Raw genomic sequence first — 24,002 nt, 5'->3', positions numbered from 1 at the left:
ACATTTAGCAACAACTATGAGGATTTTGTGTTATTTATTCCTGTTATGGGTACCAATGTCAGTATTATGAAGAGTTGGATTATGGGAAAGAGTATGTGTTGATGTAAAACTATAAAACTGGTGACACAATTGTAAACACGAGGAAAATAATTTCAATTTTGTTATTGCAAAATTTGGACTCACATAATGGTGACTGAGTAAAGATGACGCTGCTGAAAGAGTGAACATAAGCTAACAAAAAGCAACATGAAAAAAAGAAAAGAAAAATATCCATTCAGAAATGTTTTTTTTTTTTTTTAGTCTTAATGGCTGTAAATTTTGTAAAGTCTCAAAAGGTGTCGACAGTCTTGTCTCATGAGCATTATTTATTGCTATGGATCTTTGAAAAAAAGAGCACTGAATTTAGTCCTATATGCCTTCTGTCCAATGGTATGAGTTGTGTACAGTCAAATCTATATGGAGAAATAAAGCCGAATTGTCTTTGGGTTACTGCGATGGTTCTTTTCTTTTTCTTTTCTCACACCCTTTTATTCATAACGATTATAAAGTTATACACAGCTATAACAGTTGTTTTTCATAGTAAATAAATTATTTGATTCTCATTCAAATAAACAAATACATTGCACTTAAAAAAAAGCACACACACACACACACACACACACAAACATGTGGAACTTTCAGACGCAAATCTGTTCGCCGGCTCCACAAGCTCATCCTTCTGCTTCCACAGACTGTAGCAGATTGCTGTTTAGTCAAACCTTCCCTAATCCCCTAAAAGGTTACCTAATTGTAAACTGCTCCGTGAAATGAGGACAAGCAGGCTGCCTGATGTTCTCAACGGCCAGAAAACACAACTGTGGGGAAAATAACCACATTCAAAAGACTTTCTCAGTCGCGTGGATTGGATTGGATCTGATATGAACAAAATAGAAATATATTATAGGCAATGCTATGACAGCATATGCTATTTCAACTTTTTTGCGTCCCAAAACCACGTCCTAAACTATATCCGCTTCATAAAAACGTATGAAGAAGGCCAAATTGTCTCTAAAACAGTAGTTAATATCGTTTGATTGTGTTTTCAGCTTGCGTTTAGCTGGAAACAGTATCGATTTTCTGGTATTTTGAAAGCAATATTTATGGAATAAACCTGAAAAGAAGGACTTTAATAGCAAATCTGGAGCTCTTTGCAAGGAAACACGCCACAAACCAGCTGATTTCACTCAGCCATTGATTGGAGCTGCCGCGGCCATTAATGTACAGCCTTTAATAGTTCAGTCTTACAAAGATAAACAGCGACAAAGACAGTTGGGATAATTTACACGCCACTTACAGCACTAGTATACATATAAATCTGAGCAAATTCCTGCACTGTTGCTTTTGCAAAGATGACAAACACAAGCGCAAATGCCATTATCATCGATCTGCGAGCTTTTATTACGAACTTCCTGAAGCCAACGATTCACCAGCCTCCCGGGTGAGAAGGAATAAATTAACATGCAAATAGTTATTCAGCCTAAATTTAATCTGGGCAGCATATACGGGGTATTTTTCTGTGTCTGATGGCATTCAGTGACATGAGTTGGCATTTTAATTCAACAGCCATACAAATAAAGAAAGGTCATTTTGCACGGACAAACGGTAACATAGTATAACTGTAGAGGTGTAGCCTAATGGGCAGTACTTTCATTTGCATTTGCTGTAATATGGAAGCCAGCTCTTGAGTTGATGGCCTATACGCACTAGAATGGCCTCTACCTTTGATTGACTTGAACTCATGTTTATTACTCGGCTCTCTCTGAAAGAGCCTATTGATTCTGATAGGTCAAACGGACCATCCAGCGGTCTGAAATTTGACGATTTACTCACAGCAAAGTTTTTTTTTTGTTCTTTGTTTAGTGATCAAAATAATTTTGAAATACCTTTGCAGCGATAAACTGTTTTAGCGAACATCCCGGCACCGCTTACGCTGCTGAGTGTTACGTTTAGATGAATTATGTAAATATGTGTTGCTCTCTTTCCTCTCAATAACAAAATAAACACACAACAAAAATAAAAACATTGAGAAAACATCAGTTAAGAAAGCATCTGGTAATAGCGATATGGATGTTTGCAAGAGCTCTGCAATTCGACACTCCAAATCACTTCACGTTTATTTATATAGCACTTTATACAATAAAATACTTTAAATCAATACATTTAATAATCTATCAGACGCTTTTATCCAAAGCGACTTACAAACGAGGAGAACAATAAAAGCAATCAAACCAACTATAGGGCAACGATATGTAAGTGCTGTGATTATTCCCTATTAAGCAGGTCATTCCACCAGCGTGGACCAGTCAAGGTAAAGGTCAGTGAAAGTAATGTTGTGCCTCTTTGTGATGGCACCACAAGGCGCCGTTTACTTGCAGAATGCAAGGTTCTAGAGAGCACATGAGTCTGAAGTAGTGAGTTTAGGTACAGAGGTGCAGAACCAGTAGTTGTTCTTTAGGAAAACGGTGCAAGCAGCAATTGGCAACCAGTTGGGTTAGCTGAGATCACAAGCAGTTCTGTCTTTGCAAGGTTGAGTTGAAAGTGGTGGTCCTTCATCCCGCAAGAAATGTCTTTCAGGCAGGCTGAGATGTGAGCAGCTACCGTCGGATCATCTGGCTGCAATGAGAGGTAGTGTTGTGTGCCATCAGCGTGGCAGTGATGGGAAAACCATTTTTATGAATGACAGATTATTAGTGATGATAACATGTTGATGGAGAAGAGAAGTGGTCCAAGGACTGAGCCCTGAGGCACCCCAGAAGCTAGTGTTACGACTTAGATACCTCACCCCACCCCCCTCCACGACACCCTCAAGTAAGACTTGAGCCATTAGAGTGTGGTTTCTGAGATGCCCTTCGTCACGAGGGTTGACATGAGGATCTGGTGGTTAACTGTGCCAAAAACAGCAGACAATGAGATCCAGCAAGATGAGTACTGATGATTTGAAACTGCTCGTCTTCAATAACCGAGAGCAAGGCAATCTCAGTTGAGTGGCCACTTTTGAAACCAGACTGGTTATCCAGGAGGTTGTTCTTTGCAAAAAAAGGTAGATACTTGAACATGAAAAAAAAAAGTGTCCAAGTTGCCTTCAATTAGAATTACACTTCAATTTCTAGTATAAAGCAGCTCTCCAGTGTTGGTTTTCACTTGCGGACTTCTGACCTCGACAGACTCAACAGAGGATATGAACTGGAGAAGATGTGTAAATTATTATTATTATTATTATTTTTTGTATTGTGATTTTTTTTTTCTTTTTAAAGCTTTTACGTGTCTTAAAAAAGTGGTTGCTAATAAGTCTCTAAATGGGAGGTTGTTGGGGACAATAAAAGCCACAACTAATCTACTTACTAGTCCGCTTTCACAGCCTCTTTGTTTATAATCTCGCTCTTACAAACTAAAATGCTTTTAAATAAAAAATGAAAGAGTTGTTGGATTAGTGATGGCAACATTAGTGTAGTTCATTTATACTTTTAGCTTTTTACCTTTGGCAATTGTTTTTAGACTTTAAAAGCCATTAAAGTTTCTGAAGATTATCATGCACAGAACATTTAAGAATCATAAACATTTGCTGGTCACATAGCTTATTTTCTGCAATAATCCAGGTTTTTGTTGAGGGAACCAGGGTGATGCTAACTTCCAGGTTGACCTACAAAAATCTGTCATCTCTGCAGCACTTTATTTGGGTAACTGTCTGAAACCGGCACTACTTATATGTCTATTGTATCACCCTGCCGATTTGCGCGGTCTCGTTTCATACAATTGCAATTGGCACCATTTTCAGTATTATAAAGTTGTAATATTACTTTAATATTGCTGGAGTCTTTGTCTGACTTTGGCTGACTGTACTGTATCCCTTACATATAGCACACCGAGCACCAATATTTTAACTACAAATTATCGTTTTTGAGATATTAGTGGGATATTTTTCAATATATTTTGCTGGCTGGCAAATTCTAAGCAAGGCTGGAGTAAAGCATTGCATTAAGAGTAGTCCAGTACGTGCCATTCCATTTAAGCTGGACAAGCAGCTGAATAGCCGGAGAAAGAGATAGACAAAAAGAGAGAAAGTGAAAGGGACAGTGAGAGAGAGAGAGAGAAAGAGTGAGAGTAACAAACCTCCACCATCTGGCACTAATGGTGTTAGGGAAGCATCCAGAGAGGCGACTTGTAAAAATGCATAAACGTTAAGTAAAGAAAGCTGAGCAATATGGGACATGATTTTAGAGGAGTCCATGTCAAAAGTGAAGAGCTCAGTGGGAAATTGAGGCACATAATGGAAACATAATGGGCTTAGTGTCACTGTCGTGCAGACAAGCCCACGGAGGATGCCGTCAGCGGCATTGACCCTCCCCCAACTCCAGCGGATTTATGGAAATTACCGGAATAAGGGACAAACAGCCTTTACAAACAAACCAATACCATAATTCCTGCCTGTCTGTGGAATAACTAAAGTGACTGGCAGAGGATCTAGCTCTCGAGGAGGGATGCAGCTCTGCAGGCCCAAACCCAGCCTAATGTTTTTCACTCCTCCATTGAGCCCCCTTTTTATTTAATAAGTCATAGGACGATTTAAGGTGTATTCATATAAGCGCTATTTTTGCACAATTTCCTCACTTTTAAAACAAGCATCATTCTGTTGGTCAACATGGAATAATCACGTGACCAAACTGAAAATGAGGGGAATCTGCATTGGAGACATTTTTCGACCTCACGTGGAACACACTGCAAAATTTAACAGAATAGCAAATATGACTGCACAATTGGAGACAGGATCATCCCATTGTTTTAGATAGCTTTGAGTAAAACAAAGTTTAAGGATTCCTATTTGTTGGTTGTTTGGAAAATGTTCAAAAATACTAAGTCACCCAGTATATTTGTGTTCTTAAAGCATAAAGATTCAAATAGCCCAAAATTCAATGATAAAAACATGAAGACATTGATCAGAGGTACTTCATGCTATTAACTCTCCAGAGACCTAAAACTAATATAGTATATAATCGTGGTACATTTAATATTGGATCCAATGAGAATCAAAAATAGGTTCTACAATCCATCAATTCAGGTAGCTTATCAATTCTTGTGCTTATCAATAGAGATGCACCGATTACAATTTTCTGGGCCGATTCCGATTTCTCATTAAGTTTGACCTGCCGATACCGATTTTAGCCGATTCCGATTTCATTTTTTCTAACCACTTTACAGCACACACAAATATTTATTTTATATATTTTCTGTAATAGAACATTTAACAATTTGCATAGTACATATTTTTTTGAACAGATAAACGCTATAAAATAGAACTATATAAATTACTCCAGGTGTGGGTAATTCAAACATCTAAAGTGCAGTGTTATGGAAGAACAATTTCCTTTTCACATTCAATATCCAATATTTTTTATTTATAAATGTATTTAGCAAACTAAACGTCTGTATGAAAACAGGGAATGGCAATAAAATAAATAGCCTTGCAGTATAAAGATATTTCTCAAAGCACTCACACACAGGCCTATTGCAATCACTTGTACAAACTGAATAATAAAACAAGTTTAAATGGGTACATTTTCTATAAATATAGTCTTCGTTTTCTTTTCTGACATAGCCTTTTCCAGTTCTTGTTAAAACACGCAAATTCTGTGCATTTTGGGCGCTTTTTTGTGAAACCCTATTTAGGCTATTTTATCCATCAAAAGTGCTTTCCCTTTAATTGAGCGTGAGCAGTGCAGCAAATAGACTGGGCGCCGAAACACGCGCTTCACTGCTCGCGACGCTCCTGCTTGACGATCACGCGCTGCTCCCGCTCCCGTTGTGGAAGCACTCATCGATTAACATGCACGCTGAAAAAAAATACGCACTTGCGGTCTGAACGGACGTAATTAACGAGGTTTCCTACATGCGTGTTCCGTGTGCACGTGTGATTCTGATGTTGCGCGATGTTAATCATGTGGCGCCCGAGCGCATTTGACCGGCACAAAATCGGCATTTGTCAGACTGACCGGCCGGTCGCCGGTCACGGCCGATCACGTAAAAATCGGCCAATTCCGGTCACCAGCCGATCAATCGGTGCATCCCTACTAAGCTGTATGCCTCAATGCAAGGGCGTAGATTTGGTTTGAACATTGGGGGGGTTGAAGTTTGGGTTCTGCATTTTTTTCATGTGATCATGGTATACATATTGAGGGGGTTGTAATGCATAGATTTAAATATTGGGGGGGTTATCTCCCCCCTAACCCCCCCACAAATTACGCCCCTGCCTCAATGCCAAATTTCTGTCATTGAATATAATATACAGCATATTGCTTGACATCTTCCATGATTCTGAAGCATGTTGTTCATTTTATTGTCAAACTTGCTGTATATTGCAGTTGAAAATCACTGACCTAAAAATTGTAATGACTTCCTAAAGAAATGTTTGTGGATTCTGGTAATGCTGTAATTAAAGAACAGAGCATATGGCAGAAAAAGGAGACACCATGTTAAGGAGATTCCATGTTTTTAATAGTAACAACAGTAACACATTCATTGGAATGTACCATTCTAGGACAGGGAGGACAGGTTTGTCTGAACTTAACTGTTTGAAAGTATAACACCGGTGCTCCGCAGCCAAATGGAATGAATGCTGAACCGATCGAGTTCATTTCGGGAACGAAACTGTTGGTTTGACAGCATGTACCATCTGGATAAGGAGCACAGTTTGTATAAACTTTTAACAGGATGGTGATCATGTGGTTTGGGTTTGATTTTTGGGTTTAGAGTGAGATTTAGCCTTTAGGAGCAGTATACTGGCGCAGGAGAGAGGAGATGGCACTAGACTCTGTCACCTCCTCTGGAAGGGAGCCTTCTTGATCTTTGATTGACGGGTCAGCTCCGGCCTTCAGGAGTAACTCGACGATTTCTGCAAACTCACAAGCTGAGGCTAGAGAGAGAAGGAACACAAGAAAGAAACATTCAAATACTGTTGGGTTTATTTGTATTGTGTGCAAGGGAGTCAGTCACACACATACTACTAGAGCAGCACTTTATACCCGGTATACACTGTACGATTATTCTTCTATTCTAACTTGTGTCGTAGCCTACGATTCAATAGGTGTCATCATCGTCCAGTCTACATACATGTCGTACCCAAGTTTATTAGATCCATGTCATACAGTGTGATTTGTAATGATCTTATAGGATTGCCGAAATCACACAGTCTGTAGCAGGAATTAGAGACAAGTGTTTATACCTTTACCTTCAAATTATATGCCTTTTATTCTAATAAAATTATTTTTTTTTCTTTAACTGCAAATTAATTTTTTGAACTGCTGAACTGATGAAATTATGCTGAGCAGATATGATAATAAATTAGCCAATATAATAACAATATAATAGCCAATTTTTTTAATGAAAGATCAAAAGGATAAACGATGCAGATTTATTTTTTACAGCCATTTTTGATCATATTTACCAGGAGTATGATTAATTCTGAGCACGACTGTATATGTATATGTATATATATATATAGAGAGAGAGAGAGAGAGAGAGAGAGAGAGAGAGAGAGAGAGAGAGAGAGAGAGAGAGAGAGAGAGAGAGAGAGAGAGAGAGAGAGAGAGAGAGAGAGAGAGAGAGAGAGAGAGAGAGAGAGAGAGAGAGAGAGAGAGAGAGAGAGAGAGAGAGAGAGAGAGAATTTTTTTATTGTTAAAATTGTCTTTCATTTTAACCATTTAAATTAAATTGAACCACATCACTAAAAATCTAACATTATTATAGTTAACTGAAGTTACTATAGTAACTTAACTTTTCATTTAGTTTAACTTAATATTCTAAAATAACTAAAACAAAAACTGAAATAAAAATGAATAAAAACTATAAAAATAATAAAAATGACAAAATGCAAAAATTTCAAAAATAAATAAAAATGAAAACAGAAAATGTTAAAGTCCGCCTGTAGTCAATAATTTTATCCCTAAAACTCACATTGACGTGATTGGTTACAAGGTAGTTTATGACGTCAGAAACAGCGGCGATTTCAAACTGCAGTTTTAAAAAGAAAATACTCAGCAATGGTGTTGACTTATGAATTTAAAGTCTTAAAGCATATTAAAAACACAGCATAGACATATAAACAACAAAAGCTTGATTTTCACCACAGGGGGACTTTAAAATAAAAACTAATTCAAAATATGAATAAACCTATAATAGTATCTCCATGATACTAAAATGCTGCCAGTTCTTAGGCAACACCCCCATGACACTTTGAAAAGAACTTAAACCAGCCCAGTCTCCTCACCCGTACACTTAAAGTAATTGTTACAGCACACATGACGACTGCACCTGTGGTTGAGCATTTGTGCCCCACTGGCAGTTTGTGGCCCATTAGGAGGCTGCAGGGCAGGGAGGGCCAGCGCTTCTGTAACTCTGTTAGTGTGTCCTGCCACGCTGATGCAGGGACAATCCTCTAAGCTTGAGTGCTTTTTCACGTCTGTGTCAACTACTGTCTTCTTTTAAAAAGGAGGGAAATGCTCTCCTTATTCTTACTCTTAGGTGAGTGGCTGATGTCAGCAGGAAAACCCTGAGTGACAAGAGTAGCTTTTAACCTCAGACCCGCGACCAGGAGAGAATGAGGGAAGAGAAAGGATAAGAAAGAAGGAGGAGGAGAAAGAGAAGGCAAGCACAAGAATGTTCTTCAAGAGTGTGCATGTTGCCATGTGATTGCTCGGGTGTTGTTAAGCGGATGTGTACGGGCCCAAGTCAAGAGAGCCCACCTCAAGAGGATCAAGTCTCTATGATATCTGATCTCTATTAATGACTCGAGTCCCCCTTGAAATGTATACTATCGTTCAAACGGTCGATATGATTTTTTAAATGTTTTTGAAAGAAGTCTCTTATGCTCAACAAGGCTGCATTTATTCGATCAAAAAAGCAGTAATATTGTTACAATTTAAAATAACTTTTTCTATTTTACTATATTGTAAAATGTAATTTATTCCTGTGATGCAAAGTTGAATTTTCAGCATCATTACTCCAGTCTTCAGTGTCACATGATCCTTCAGAAATCATTCTAATATGCTGATTTGCTGCTCAAGAAACATTTCTTAATATTGTCAATGATGATATTGTCGTGCTGCTTAATATTTTTGTGGAAACCATGATGTTTTAAGCATTTATTAATTGAAAAAGTAAGCATTTATTAGAAATAGAAAACATTTGCGACAATGTAAAATTATTTACTGTCACTTTTGATCAATTTAATGCATCCTTGCTGAATACAATTTTTAATTTCTTTAAAAAATAAAACAAAATCATATGACCCCAAACTTTTGAAAGGCAGTTTTTTTTTTTTTTTTTATTGTATGGCAGGTAAACATTTCAACAATTTTATAAAATACATTTTTAATTAAAATGTGATCAAATTAATTAAAAAATAAAATACTCTTAAAATTCAGAATTACTGAATTAATAAATTGCTTGTGCTTTTTCTCATATCTAAGCTTTTGGTAAGAGTGTTAGCTTAAAAAAAAAAAAAAAAAAAAAAAGATTACTTCCTTAGCAAGCTCCACTGGCAAGGAAAGGAATGAAAGCGTAAGAACCCAAAAATGAAAATAATTTTTCAATCAGTAATTGACTCGCCTTCATATTATTCTAAAACTCACATGACTTTTTTGTTCTTGAGTGGAACACAAAAGTAGTTGCAGAACTGCTATTTTCCATACAATGAAAGTGAATGGTGACCATGGTTGTTCTTCATCCCCATTTACTTCCACTGTATGAAATATCTCTTTTGAATTCCATGCCAGAAAGAAAGTCATACAGGTCTAAAACAACATGAGGGTGAGTAAATGATGACAGAATTTTCATTTTTGGGTTAACGGTCACTTTAAGTAGGAAGCAATAACCGAATTTTTCCTTTTCTTTTTTTGTTACTGTATTTTATTTTCGGCACGCGTGAGGGTCCTTGGGCCGTAAAGCCCCTCGCGCCTCTGGGGAGCCGTAGAGAAGAAGAACAATTTACAGCGTGCTGTAAACCCCTCAATTAATCATGTGTCAGCCGCATGGCCCCACACAGGGAGAGGTGGAAATGAATTTTCATTCTGTGCTATTCGTCTCTCTGAGTTCATCGCTTATGTTTATTAGTCACTTTTTTATATCCCATCCCCCCCATCATTTTTCTGCTCCCCCTCCCTAAGGGGTGCTCATCTTCAGGCGTCTACCCTGCCACACGACCAACCTGAGGACAGATGGCAAACACACACACACACACACACACACACACACATAGAGAACAAGGGCCTGGAGGCCGCCCATGTGTAGTGTCACATGACAGAGGAACACTGTTGATTTCCTCTGGGACAACTGGTGATTATTACAGGTTCTGTTTACCACACGTGTGGCTGTGGGGACAAATGTACCCTTTTCTCCCATAACATGTGAGCTCAGGTGGACAAGAACTTCATTCAGAAATCATTTTATAGAGATTTCCACCAAAAAGAGTCAATATTTCCGAGCAATAGTGACAGTTAAGTCATTTATAATGTTACAGAAGATTTCTATTTCAAACAAATGCTGTTCTTTTGAACTTTCTATTCATTAAAGAATCCTGAAAAAAATCAGTTTCCAGAAAAAATATTAAGCAGCAGCACAACTGTGTTCAACATTAATAATAATAAGAAATGTTTCATGAGCAGCAAATCAGCATATTAGAATGATTTCTGAAGGATCATGTGACACTGGAGTAATGATGCTGAAAATTCAGCTTTGCATCACTGGAATAAAATACGTTTTAAACTATATTAAAATAGAAAACAATTATTTTAAATTGTAAAAATATTTCACATTATTACTTGCAATGTTTTTACTGCATTTTCGGTCAAATAAATGCAGCCTTGGTGAGCTTAAGAGACTTAAATATATATATATTTTTTTTTTTAAAGCTTACCGACCCAAACCGTTTGAACCATAGTTGAACAAACAAAAAGTGTGTTTACAGTAATCCTTTTACCATGGAAGTCTATGGGACAAGACATTATATAAATGGTTTAAAATTACTAATTACTAATAATTTAATAAAAAAAAATTGTTTTGTTGAAACAGTTATATTAATTCTTAACAAAAAACGTTTTATTTGAGGTGTAAACTGGTCTATATTGACAATTTATTAATTTGTTATTGTTGAATTCCTGTGGATGGATGTAATCAGTATCTGGTATCCTTTAATGCACAGTTCTGTGAAAGATGCATTAAACCCAAAACATTCCTTTCCCATAGATGACTTACATTTGAATTGTAAGAATAAAGATTTTTCTTGCCATAGCATAGTTGCGTTCTTACCATAGTGTAGTGCTGTCTGTCCCTCATCATCCTGTGAGAGAAAAAGAAAGACGTTTTGAGTTAGAGATATCAAACCATTCCAACTCTTGTAAAAATCTTCAGATGCTTTCTAATCATTATCCATAATGATTTAGACTCCAAAAAGGACCATAAAACAAACAAACAAACATGTTCAAGTGTAAGCCCTGCCTGTTGAGTTCAACTACCGCCACATGATAGAACCTAAAACAGCTGATTTGGACTTAGAAGGGATTAGGAGAACAAATTAAACATTGATTTCCAGTCAGATAAACAATCAGATCCTTTAACCTCCAAAACAGACTTTTGAACAAGTAACAAGGATCAGAGGAGCTTGAGGACTTTGTTTGGGTGGATATATAAACCAGTTTAATATGAACAAGCCTTTGACCCGCGTGCTCAACGAGGCTATGAGGCCATCGTGCTGTGTGTGTATAAAGGTCTAGGATGATCTATTCATTGTCCCCTGCTGGGACCGTGTCGGATGGTTTAGCCGCGGGGACTGAGGGCATCACACAACAATAGATGCTTATTCAATAGGACCAATCTGCCTGGTGAGCTGGTGACAAATTGCCACACGGCTTGTGGTTTCAGAGGTGCGATGCAGAGAAAGCCATATTTAGGGCAATATTCAGGGATTAAGGATCCTGCATGTGTGTGGATATAAATCCAGTGGAATGCAACACTCAAGGGGTCAGGAAGTTCTGCGGATGACGTGTCGTCAGGCCAAATTATGGTATAATTGCCAGTTCAATGTGCCTTCTCAGCCTTAAGGCCCGTTCACACCAAGGACGATAACTATAAAGATAACGATAAAGATATAATTCTAAAAATCGTTCTCCATATTAAAGAATAACAGAGTTCACACCACAACTATAACGATAAAGATATGAGGAACGATATCGTTGGGATCACTTTCAGAACGATTTTTTTCCAGCTGTCGAACGATAAAACACTGACAGCCAATCAGAATCCATTCTAATTTAAAGGTCTCGCGCATTTAAAATGGATCTGGATCATCCGGGCGCGCGCGTGCTTAGAATAAAAAGACCGTTATCGGTCGTTGGTGTGGACGCATATATAGTTATCTTTATCGTTATCTTTATAGTTATCGTGCTTGGTGTGAACGGGCCTTTATAGTGATGATAAATGGCAGTATTGTTTTGGCTGGGTGATTGGTGGAGATCATCAGATCCCAAGGAGAACTACGGAGAGAGTTTAACGGCAAGTTGCACGCTTGTCTCCGTGTCACAACATCAAACTTTATTGACAATATCATAAGCCAACTGTACAGACTCTTGTACAGAGGATTTAGTTAGACATATTTTTGGTCATGCATATTGTTTAGAAATCTGAAAGTAGACTTTACTGTTATTGAAAAGCTAACGATGCAACACTAAGAAGCGTAAAAACACAACAAAAACTACTGAAGAAAATAGAGTCTTTTAATTTCATTTAATCTTACTTTTTAGTATTTTTGTCCTTCAAGAGCTAGGGTATTGCTAAGCGGATGTTTACGGGCCCAAGTCAAGAGAGCCCACCTCAAGAGGATCAAGTCTCTATGATATCTGATCTCTATTAATGGCTCGAGTCCCCCTTCAATGTACACTTGAAGAATAATTTTAATAAATGTAATAAAATTGCATTGTTGAGTGAATAAAAAAAAAGGTTAGTTGCATTGACCTTATGCGCCAAAGAAACAAGCGTAGCTCTGTATATTTCTATGGCATCGCTGTCGAAGAGTAATTAGCTGGTGAAGTGGATTTACTTATTTGTAGTTAACGAAACTTATCATGAGCATTGTAATGTTTGAAGCGGATGTCATAACAAATGTCAGTGGGCAGAAACTCGTTCTTTTAAGCTGTAACCAAGTGAAATTTCTTCTCCAAATTAGAGAGATGGCGAATGGGCCTGTCAATCAGGTGCTGCTAAAGTCTGATCCCATTGTTCCAAATACAAAAATCTTCACCGCAGCAGGGCCAGGGCTCTCAAACGATCCCAGAGTCAGATGCTATTGTTTACGGAGAGGCGAGAGAGTGACTCCAGAGGCTCTCTGATTGGATTAGCCGGTTAAAATCCCACTAGACCAACAGAATACTGATGCAGTCTCTCTCCTCACCTTTCTCTGATACAGTTACTTCTCTCTGAACAGGATACAGAGTCCAGGAATACTAGTTATAAACTGCAACAACACAAACAGAAATAGCTTTTTTTTTATAATTAGAATTTTTTAATTAATACATATTTTTTCTTGTGACGCAAGAGAGATAAAGAAAATAACTTTCAAAATGATTTGATATTATAGCCTTCCTAATATTCACCTGAGGTAACAGTTTTAAACGTTGGTTTTACCATAATTACTACAGTAATTTTTGCGACTGTGATAAAAATGGTGGTAACTTAGTCACTACTGATTAAAAAAAATACTTGAAATGACAGAAAATAAGATTTTGATTTTACTTATAACAATAGCTAACTATGGTACTCTGCCAAAACCTGTGGTCACCATGGTACATCATTATAAGGGAAACATTGCTACATAAAATCATATTGGAAATACATTTTTAACTATAGAAATTAGTCAATAAAGGACAATATTTATGGTTTTTACCCACATAAACACAAATATTAAGAGATCAGAAGTAAAAATAAGCAGAATTCTCTCTCTTTCTTTCTAGATAGAATAATAGTGGCGGATGTTCATGAGAATGGTCGACAAAGGATATGGAGATGCACGTAAATACATATAGCCATAATTAAACAGTGAGGGCTTTAGGAAACATAATCTTCTTTCACTAATCTTGTGTGCAGGCAACATCCGCATCGGCCCTGAGCTCTGGTTCACAGCTGTCAGCTAGTGTATGGACAAAAAGAGGCAGTGTGGACGGGGACAGCAGACAAACAGGTTGGCTATCACATAAACTGCTATGACTCATGGGACATGGATTGAGACATACACCTGTTAAATGTAGTCTGTTCACACCTAGTTTATACCACTTTTTTCTATGTTTTAGAATAATAGCTAAATCCTCTTTATTTTAAGTACATTGTTCAATCCTGGGATGCTTTTTAAAGAGTACAGAAGGAATTTATATGTAAAATGGACATTTTTTGAATTTTTTTCTGATCCAACTCAACAACAACAACAAAAAAAAAACAGTTTCAGACTAATTTTGCAATGTTGCAAATAAAATAAATGTTCAAATTTATTTGAAGTCCTGTATGCAGCTCTGTGTGTGAATGCATGCGTGTTCATGTATGTATGTATGTATGTATGTGTAAGCGCATGTTTTTGTATTTATGTGTGTGCGTGTGTGAGGCGGTCAGGGACTAATGTCTCTAGAGCAGACTGATGGAATCAGGAATAAATTGGATTGTCCTCCATTTGGTTTTCAAGGGAGAAGGGGAAAAGTCAAGTAAGAAACTAGCATAGCATTTTTTACCAAGCAAACTCCTAATCAGGAACCTAGAGAGAAACTTCTAGACCTCTAGGTTCCCTTGCGTTGCAGAAAACAAAGATATCACTGAGACACACCAAATGTGTGAGAGAATCCATATATAAATATAGATACAGAAAACCAATTCACATCCCAATCTAAAGATGAAAATGTGAAAAACTATTTTACTGAAAGACAGAAAAATCAGTGGGGTTCAAAAGTCTGAGATGAAAACCTGTGATTCAAAATTTAAATTGTAAATTTTTTTACTCTTGTTTTTATGCTGACAATAGCAGCAAGTTCAATTCATTGTACTTTTGTACTTAGCAAATACACCACCTTTGAAAAGTTTGGGGATTATTTTGAAAGAAATGAATACTTCTATTCAGCAAGGACACGTTAAATTGATCAAATTTAGAATGTTATAAATAACTTCCATTTCATACAAAATGCTGTTCTTTTAAACTTCATTTTTAAAAGAATCATATTAAAATGTATTACTATTTCCACAAAAACATTTTCAACTGCGATAAGAAGAAATGATTCTTGAGCAGCAAATTAGAATGATTTATGAAGGATCATGTGACACTGAAACTGGAAGACTAATATATATATATAATGTGTGTATATATATATATATATATATATATATATATTTTTTTTTTAAGTATATATATTTGTTTTATATATGTTTTTAAAATGTTTAATTTTTATTAAACATTTGTTTTATTAAATATATTAAAATAGTTTTTACTGTATTTTTTGATAAAATAAGACTTCTGTACAAGCTTATAAAGTCTAAACTCTTCTAGTCATACAGATAGGCATTATTTATTTGTACTAGAACACTTCTCTTTGCTATCACTAACATTCTATGTATTCCAACCCATTCAGGGAGCATCGTCCAATCAGATTAGCCCAAAAAGGAATACCTCAAAACTGATGACAACACAGGAGGGAAAGACACAGGAAGGAAGAGATTAGAGGAAAAAGAACAGTGTATCAGAGCAAAGAAGTACAGTAGGGGGAAAAAAGAGAAATAGTAAAGATGAGGTGAAATGTGGTAATCGTAAAATGGATCTGTGGTGTCTGTGGTAAAGACGGTCCACTAATACCATTTGTGTAGGGTACAACAGGAGTTGGCATGCATACGCTGCCCACCAGGTCACTAAAAGCTTTCATGTTTTCATACCAGCACAACCCGGCAGCTCTCTGCGGCATATGGTAGGTGTACTGGGAGCCACCATCACAGCTTTATCTAGTACGACTAAATCTCTCCCAGGAACACCCTTTCTCTCTTTCTCTCTCTCGCTCGCTTTTTTTTCCTTCTGCTGTCCCGGACAGAAACATTAAACAAATGGGGAAAAATGCACATGCAATTATGATTTATGATCACTGTACGCAGGGAGCGCAGGGGTTTTTAATGACCCTGGCAGTACGCAGGAGGGGGAGAGAGGGACAGACAGAGGAGTGAATCGATATAACCACACGGCATTCATATGCAGATACGCATATGATGAGCAGGTGCCATTAATCAGAGCATGCAAAAAAATGCAGCACTTTGCATGATCATAACACCTACAGTCTAACACAGACAGAATACAAGATTTATGAATATCTGGGTTCCCTCTTCATTACAATAAAGCAGTTCTTGTTCTTTTGCATATATAGAACTGGAGATGTTTAAGTCATACAGAGGAAACATGTAAACATGTATGGGTTATTGCTGTTATGCAGTGTCTTTTGTAATGTTTAAAAATTAATTAGCATTTGAGGAAGTATTTCTATAAAAGGGTATAATACATTTTGAGAAATATGTAAGAAATGTTTCTTGAGCAGTAGATCGGCATATTAAAATGATTTCTGATGTATCATGTGACACTGAAAATAGAAAATCACTATTTTAAATCGTAATAATATTTCGCAATATTACTGTTTTTTACTTTATTTGTGATTAAATAAATGCCGCCTTGGGGAGCATAAGACGACTTCATTCAAAAACGTAAAAAACTGTACTGACCCAAAACATTGAACGCATCCATCCATCCATCTCTATTCCGTATATCAGAATGGAAAGTTTTAAAGTGATAAACACTAACTATAATGTAAAAATTATGTAATTTTCTGGAGGATAATGTAATCAAATTAAAACAATATTCTCAAAATGAATATAGTTTTGTTTGGAACATTTCAATTAGAGAAAGGACAACATTAAGAAATTGCTGGTATTAGTGAGTGCATAACACTTAGGGAAAATTAAAAAAATGGCAACATCTTCTCAAACCAAAGTAGGAAAATATTAACTTGTGATATACTGTAATTAAAGAAAACTGGCAAAAATGTAACTAGAACTTTTAAATTCTTAGTTAAATAAATACTAAATACTTTTAAGTATAAAGTTTAATATTTTAACCAATATATTGAGACACATATGAAGAAGACAAGAAGGAATGACCCATTTAAGTGTGCGCACAAGGGTACTTTCTCGTTGGGAAAGCTGTGTTAAAAGGATCAGGCGGGTGGACCGCTCCTAATTGAATCTATTTCACCTCTGTGTGCAGTGTGTTAACCTTGCCAGCCAGTCTGTGTGTGTGAGGGTTAGCCTGTCAGTGCATATCACTCAATCCCAAAATGTCCTTGACAAACCCTCTGTAAACGTCAGGTCAGGCTGTTTCCCTCACAGTACCATCTTAAAACACTCAAGCGCATCTTCACAAACAGGAGTTCAGTGGAAGGTGTCCATCACACCACAAACAATTATAAAAAAAAAAAAAAAATGCAGATGGTGAATATATTATAAAGCAGATAGTTATGACTCAGAAATCATGATTGGATGGTTTTGAGCCACTGTAAATGTCACTATGTGAATGCACATCAACAACAAAAGTAATTGAAATAGCTCAACACAACAAATGTTTCAAGTGGTTTACCCAAATTCAACTGAAAATGCAACTTTTAAAGACTGCTGCAGTCTCAAAATTGGTTGAATAATTGGGTCAACCCCTTCATGGCAAGCATCTTTAGTACTTAGTAGAACACCCTTTTGTTGTTATGATCTGCTGCAAACGAGATGTGTGACCAGACACCAGCTTCTAGCAGTGTTTATGAGGAATCTTAGCCCATTCCTCACAAGCAATAGCCTCCCCTACAGTAATATTCTTGGGTTTGCGTGCTGCAACCACCTTCTTCAAATCCCACTTGAGATTTTCTATCAGAATCCCAAAACTTCTGTGGCTTATTTATATGATTTTAAGCACTTTTCTTGTGCTTTTAGGTCAGTAGTGGTGTACGTCTTGGAGTTCTGGCATGGAAACCACATGCGTTTAGTACGTGCCTTACTGTGCAAGCTGAAACCTCAGTGCCTGTTGCCATCAATACAAGTGTTACTGGTCTTTTGCAGTCACTCAAACCTGCCTTTTCAGAAATCTGGTTGCAACCATTGATAGCTTCCTTTTTCTGCCCCGTCCAGGTAGTGTTATCACTGGTCCTTTAACTTTGAACTTGCGAACTATGCTTCCAACGGTGTCTCTAGGAATATTTAGTGCCTTGGCTATCTTTTTGTGTCCTGTTCCTTGTTTGTGACGGGCAATGATAATTTCTCTTAACTTTTTGGACCATTCTCTTGACTTAGGCCTGGGACAGACTAGACGATTTTCAAATCTTAATCGATTTTAAAACTGTGGGAACATAAGGGGGGACCATAAGGGCAGTTTCAACCAATTTTTAGCATTATAATCCTCTGAATGCACACACTAGAAGATTCATCCAGACTGTGAGACCACACACCTGTCGATTGTAGTGACATTTTCACAGTGAGACAAGACCTAACGGAAACTCGCAAGGTCAAACGTGACTTGAGAAGAAAAACAGATGGAGGACGACCGACGTCGTCAGATGGTTCTTCTGGCATTATTGTTGTTTTACTGGAAGATAAACAAAGGTGAATATGGGTGATCTTCTTACTCAATACTCCACTTTCGTGGCATGTTTGTGGCTGCCAAGTTTCAGCTATAGAAGCACGCAACATCTGGTGAAGTTTGGCTATCATGTCAGAGGCAGCCTGATCTAGAGTCGTGAGAACATATTGATATTTACAATTTGGGATCATGCGGGCTCCGATGCGATCGGGAGCAGTAAAAAAATCTAAATGACACCACACATTTGAGGATTTTTTGGACAAAAAGTCAACTGCGACAAGCATCGAATCAGGCCACCCCCCCCCCCCCCCGATCGGTTAGGGCTCAAAATAGGGCTTAAAATCTTCAATTGTGTGGCCGGCCTTAGCCATATTTGTTTCTGACATGCAGTCAAACATGACCCTCAACAAACCAAGCAAGTTCAGGTATTTAATGTGTTCTAGCTCAAGCAAACCTGGTGCAACTAATGAAGCCCTTGATTAGTTGCACCAGGTGCACTTGAGACAACACCTGTTTTGCAGATTTGTGCTGCTATTAACTGACTGAATAATTTTGAGAAAGTTGCATTTTCAGTTAAATTTGGGGAACCACTTAAAACATTTGTTCATTGCAAACAGCTGAAAGGCTGTAAATTTTGCCAATAAACCTGATTTGCAATGGGGGTTGAATAATTTTATGTCAACTGTATCACTCAGTTTGGATAAAACATTTGAAGTATGCAGTTATTGCAACATTGGTTACAGTTGCAGTGATTTTACCACAGGGTGACTTAGGTCTAATACTTTACAAAATCCTTATTTCTGTGAATAAAAATGCACTTAATTGAGAAGAAGCACACTGACATTATTTGCATGCAGTTTTCTAACCACTGACTTAAATCAGTGCCTTAGCAGTAAAAAGAAAACACCCATCAAGGGAAATAGAAACCAGGAAAGATATAGAAACACACATTGTTTCCAAAGAAACGATTAAGGAGAACGGGGCTGTTTAAGTTGGCTGTAATATTCAGAGGGAGATTGATTAGTAGCAGCACGACTGATTGATTTTTTTTCTTTTACAGTCAATCCTCGAGGCAGAGCAGCGTTCACCTCTCTTCTCTCTAATGCACAACAGAGTACGTATGCTAATCAGCTGCATAACCAGCACTCACGCCTTCCTACAACCACATTAAATCATTGTCTGGGTTTTGTTTTTGTTCTTTTTGAATTAGTGACTCTCTTTTCCCATTGACAGTCCTTGGGTAAACGCAGAGCATTTAAGAAGAAGTGCAAATGAAAACAAAACACATTCGTGGAATTCAGTTCCGCCCCCCTCTCGTCTGTGTCTGCATCTCAGTGTCCACCCCAGGGGACGTCTTAGGATCCATTAAGCAATTTCACATGGGCCAAGAGTGGCGGAGAATTACCATGGGCAAGTCTAGGATCATCAGAGCAGTTCAAAAAGAAATACATAAAATAAATAAATGCATAAACCGCTCTAATATGAAAATCAATGTTGCAGGCGCAGCTAAATAGCTGTGGGGGGAAAACTAATAAACCACAGGGCAAGTTCTGCCCCTGCTGGGAAATATGCTCAATCTCTCTCTCCCTCTTTCTCAGCACACAGCTGTGGACAGCTTTAATGTCCTTCACAATTTATGTGGATGGTTTGAAAACAGGAAGAAAACTGTTGAGTGTACGTATTGTGGCAAGGCGGCAGGAAGAGGGAGAAACAGATGGTTCTGAAGAGGCTTTTCATCAGAGGAGTTAAGCTGCCCCCGGCTGGAATGAAACACTTCGATGAGAATGAATTGAGCCCGCTGATAGCGTCGTTTATTTTAACGTGCTTTCTGCATTTTAGCACATGATTCACTAAAGGAATTATGCAAATCAGTCGGTGCTGCAAAAAATATGTGCGGAATGGTGTGATTTAAGGGCAAGGCATCTTGCAAGCCGATCTGGTGTACTTTACAGCAACACTATGTTTTTTTCCTAAACATATTTACATTTGTGAATTTTCCAGATGCTTTTATTCAAAGCGGCTTAGGCCCTGTTTACATGTGGTATTACGATGCATTTTGGTCGATCGGATCAAAATACAGGTGTAATACGGGGTCTAAAATGTTTCGAGCTTGTCAACTTTCGACCACTTTCAGAGGTAGTTAAATGCATTCGACCGGATTGCTTTCGCAGTGTAAATGCTCATGTGGTCGAATGTGTTCGAACAGCCACAAAAGACGCCTACTCTCCGCCTACTGACTTAATAGGCCTTTTTCACGTAAGTTAGAACGCAAATCCGGTTCAGCGTTTGTTGTGTAAAGCAACTTCCGGTGAAAAAGAGTCAGACGCGCTAACAATGGCAACTCTTATCAATAGCCTACATTTAATAGTTGACATTATTTAATTAGTAATTAGTATCCAGCTCTTTACATTACATTAGTTGAGTTGGCATAGTTAATGAACTAATAAAATAAAGTTTAAATTAAGATGCTAACCATATATTTCAATATAACCTAGCATTGCTTATTCCACCACACAAAGGACTGTTTATAAGGTGACAATCCGTTATACATTTGAAGATTGTAGGCTGTAGGCTATCTTGAAGATTTTTGTATTGTATCTTCTGTTATAAAGACGAAAAATGACATTTCGTTAATTAAAAACAAGTAATAAAAACTCAGTGAGTGTTTTAGCGCAATTTTCTGACGTCATGGGATCACAACACTAAGAGATAGTCAATCTTTTTATGTTTTTTTTTTTTTTTTTTTTGTGCGTTCCCGAGATTAGACCTTCCTTAACATAATGCCGAAAACCCGAAGTCTCTAGGTGGTCTGGTTGAGGAGGAGATAGAAGTGCAAGATTGGTGCGCACAGACAGAACAGAAATCATGAGTTAACAATCGCAATTTTGTCCGTTGGAAAATTGCGCTAAAAATAATAAGAACACAATGTAAAAAATAAACATTGTTCTGTTAGATGTGTTTTGACTAGACTACTTGTTTAATTTAACTTGTTTAATACTTTGTTTAATTATATCTCTAGGTAATGAAGATAGCCTATTAACAAAAAATAAATCTTATAGTATATTATATTAAAAAAAAACTTAGTACTGCCAGTAGCGGCAGTGTAATTAGCGTCGGCTACAAACAAACGTGCTACTACTAGGGATCTTAAACGTCGGGACTACGTGTCAAATAGCATGCATCCACTTCTTTGTCAGACAGTCATCGCTTGGAAAAGCATTAAATCTCAAATATGGTTGTCATTTGTGCAATGAGGGATGCTACAATGACACCTCGATTTTGCTTCAGCCATTGTTGTTTCGACCGGAAGTCGCTTTACACAACAAACGCTGAAGCGGATGTGCGCTCTAACTTCCGTGAAAAAGGCCTATGCGTAAACATTATGGGAAGCGCGTTAGCCAGACAGGATTTAAACTTGGTCGGCTGAAGACCCAAGTTTGGTTTCAAGACGAAAAACGTACCGAGCACAATGTTCTCTCAGCATTCCTGATTTCTAACACACACTTGCAGCGTTCAGCGTGGTCTTACAGCTATCAGAGCAGGAACGATAGCTGCTGCTCTCCGTTTCTTTTTCCGTCGTCTCCGTAAATTGCGTGAGCTTATTTTGTCCATTAGATCGAAAGATCTGAAAAAGCCCATACATTTACCCGCTCATAGACCGTCTCCTCGCAGAAATCAGGACAAAAGTGGTTGAAAGTGGACAAAAGAGATTAAAACACAAGGTGTAAATGGGAATGTGTCTCCCTTGTCTACTTGTGATCCGATCGACCAAAATACATCTTAATACCAGGTGTGAACAGGGGAGAATGCTGGGAGTCAAGCTGGATCCAAAATTAGATTAAATCTATTTCACCTACTTGAAAAACAGTGATAAAAACATGTTTCACTTCAAAATATAAAACAAAAAGCATTCTTAAACAATGACTCACAAATTGCTTTTTCTAAAATGAATTGGACTTCACAACATGCGCCAAACTAGCAATCAAAACTAGAGAAACCAAAATCACTGACTGCCCTGCACTGCTTCTCTTAGCTTCAAATGTTACCCTACAATAATTACGATTTGTATAGCAAAGCCAGCCTCAGATCAGAAGCAAAACTCCAGTGATTGAGCTGAAAAAGTGTGTGACTCTCAGGTGTTTCACCCCCATCCGGCTAAACCATCCCACCATTGAGCCCCATTCTCATGCAGGTGGCGATTGGACGCCTCTCCTCGCCAATCTTATGACAGATTGCCTCTGGTATTTGTTATGACGTGGAGGATGGAACCATTTGTTATAGTGGACCTGTGGCAGCAGCAGAAGGACCTGAATGTGTAAAAATGTTCTCAACAGGGAATTCTGAACAGTTGCTGGGATTAAGAAAGTGTGCAGCGAGAACTTGAAAATGAGAAGTCAAACACTGACGTTTTTTCAAACCTACTTAATGTGTAGGATTTCCAACTACATATGCATCATTTTACAATAAAATGATGCAACAGGTGACATTATGTAAAACCAAATCAAACCCTTAAAACTGCAATCTATGGCACAAACAAACAAACAAACATCTCTCCATTACCACAAAATCACCTGTAAATAAACAGCATCCTTTCTCCGTCCCAAACGATTCTTCACCATGAACTACTAGTAGCCCAGGCAGATATTTATCACTATTGATCTACCTGGTCCTCGCCAGGGCCTTTTGTTCTCTCGGCTCCAGGCTCTGACCTCAATTAAGTTATGAATTTCAATCTGATGGACTGAGAGCGTGTGGCCAGCGCAGCCGTGCAGGAAGGGGAGTGGATTAATTAGACACAGCGGCTCTGGGATTCACCCTCCACTGCTGGCGGATCATGTTGTTTTCAGAAGAAGAATACACACAAAGAAAGGAGGAGAAAGACAGAAAAACTGAGAATTACCAATATAAAAAAAGAAAGAAAGACAAAAACAGTAGCTCAAGCTAAATTTGAAAAAAGTCCACAAGACAAAGTCCATCTGACTGGCAAACAAGCGGACTACAAAAAATATATACTTGCATTTCTGGATGGCATTAAGTGATTACAATTAAGGCAGCAATAATATAAAATGATATAAAAGTTAAGTATGCTTAGGTTTTAGGCTTTGGTCACAATAAATAAAATCATGTTACGTATAAATAAATTATGATGACATAACCGTGTCCGAATGCTTAGGTGAAATACATTATATTACATATGAAGAGTTCAGATGCAAAAACCTCTAAATGCCATCTGAAATTTTCTTCTAGAATGATAATTTTTATGAAGCTCGTATATTTAAGTTCAATAATTTCA

The 24,002-nt window shown here is 37.6% G+C and overlaps 1 protein-coding gene across 1 annotated transcript in view; it reads right to left on the bottom strand.

Annotated features, from left to right (window-relative positions):
* Window positions 1-6,508: 6,508 nt before the first annotated feature.
* Window positions 6,509-24,002, bottom strand: part of acbd6 (acyl-CoA binding domain containing 6) — a 39,374-nt gene continuing 21,880 nt past the window's right edge. Inside the window, exons 7-8 of the mRNA XM_081349811.1 lie at window positions 11,338-11,368; window positions 6,509-6,946 (exon numbers count right to left, since the gene is read on the bottom strand). Of these exons, the coding sequence (XP_081205937.1) occupies window positions 6,792-6,946; window positions 11,338-11,368 (186 nt within the window). The 3' untranslated portion in view covers window positions 6,509-6,791. The remainder of the gene's footprint in view (window positions 6,947-11,337; window positions 11,369-24,002) is intronic.

The sequence above is a fragment of the Scardinius erythrophthalmus genome, assembly GCF_964197995.2.
Source record: "Scardinius erythrophthalmus genome assembly, chromosome: 20".
Classification (NCBI taxonomy): domain Eukaryota; kingdom Metazoa; phylum Chordata; class Actinopteri; order Cypriniformes; family Leuciscidae; genus Scardinius; species Scardinius erythrophthalmus.
Note: the sequence above shows the minus strand (reverse complement) of the source record. Positions and strands in the feature narration are given on the sequence as shown.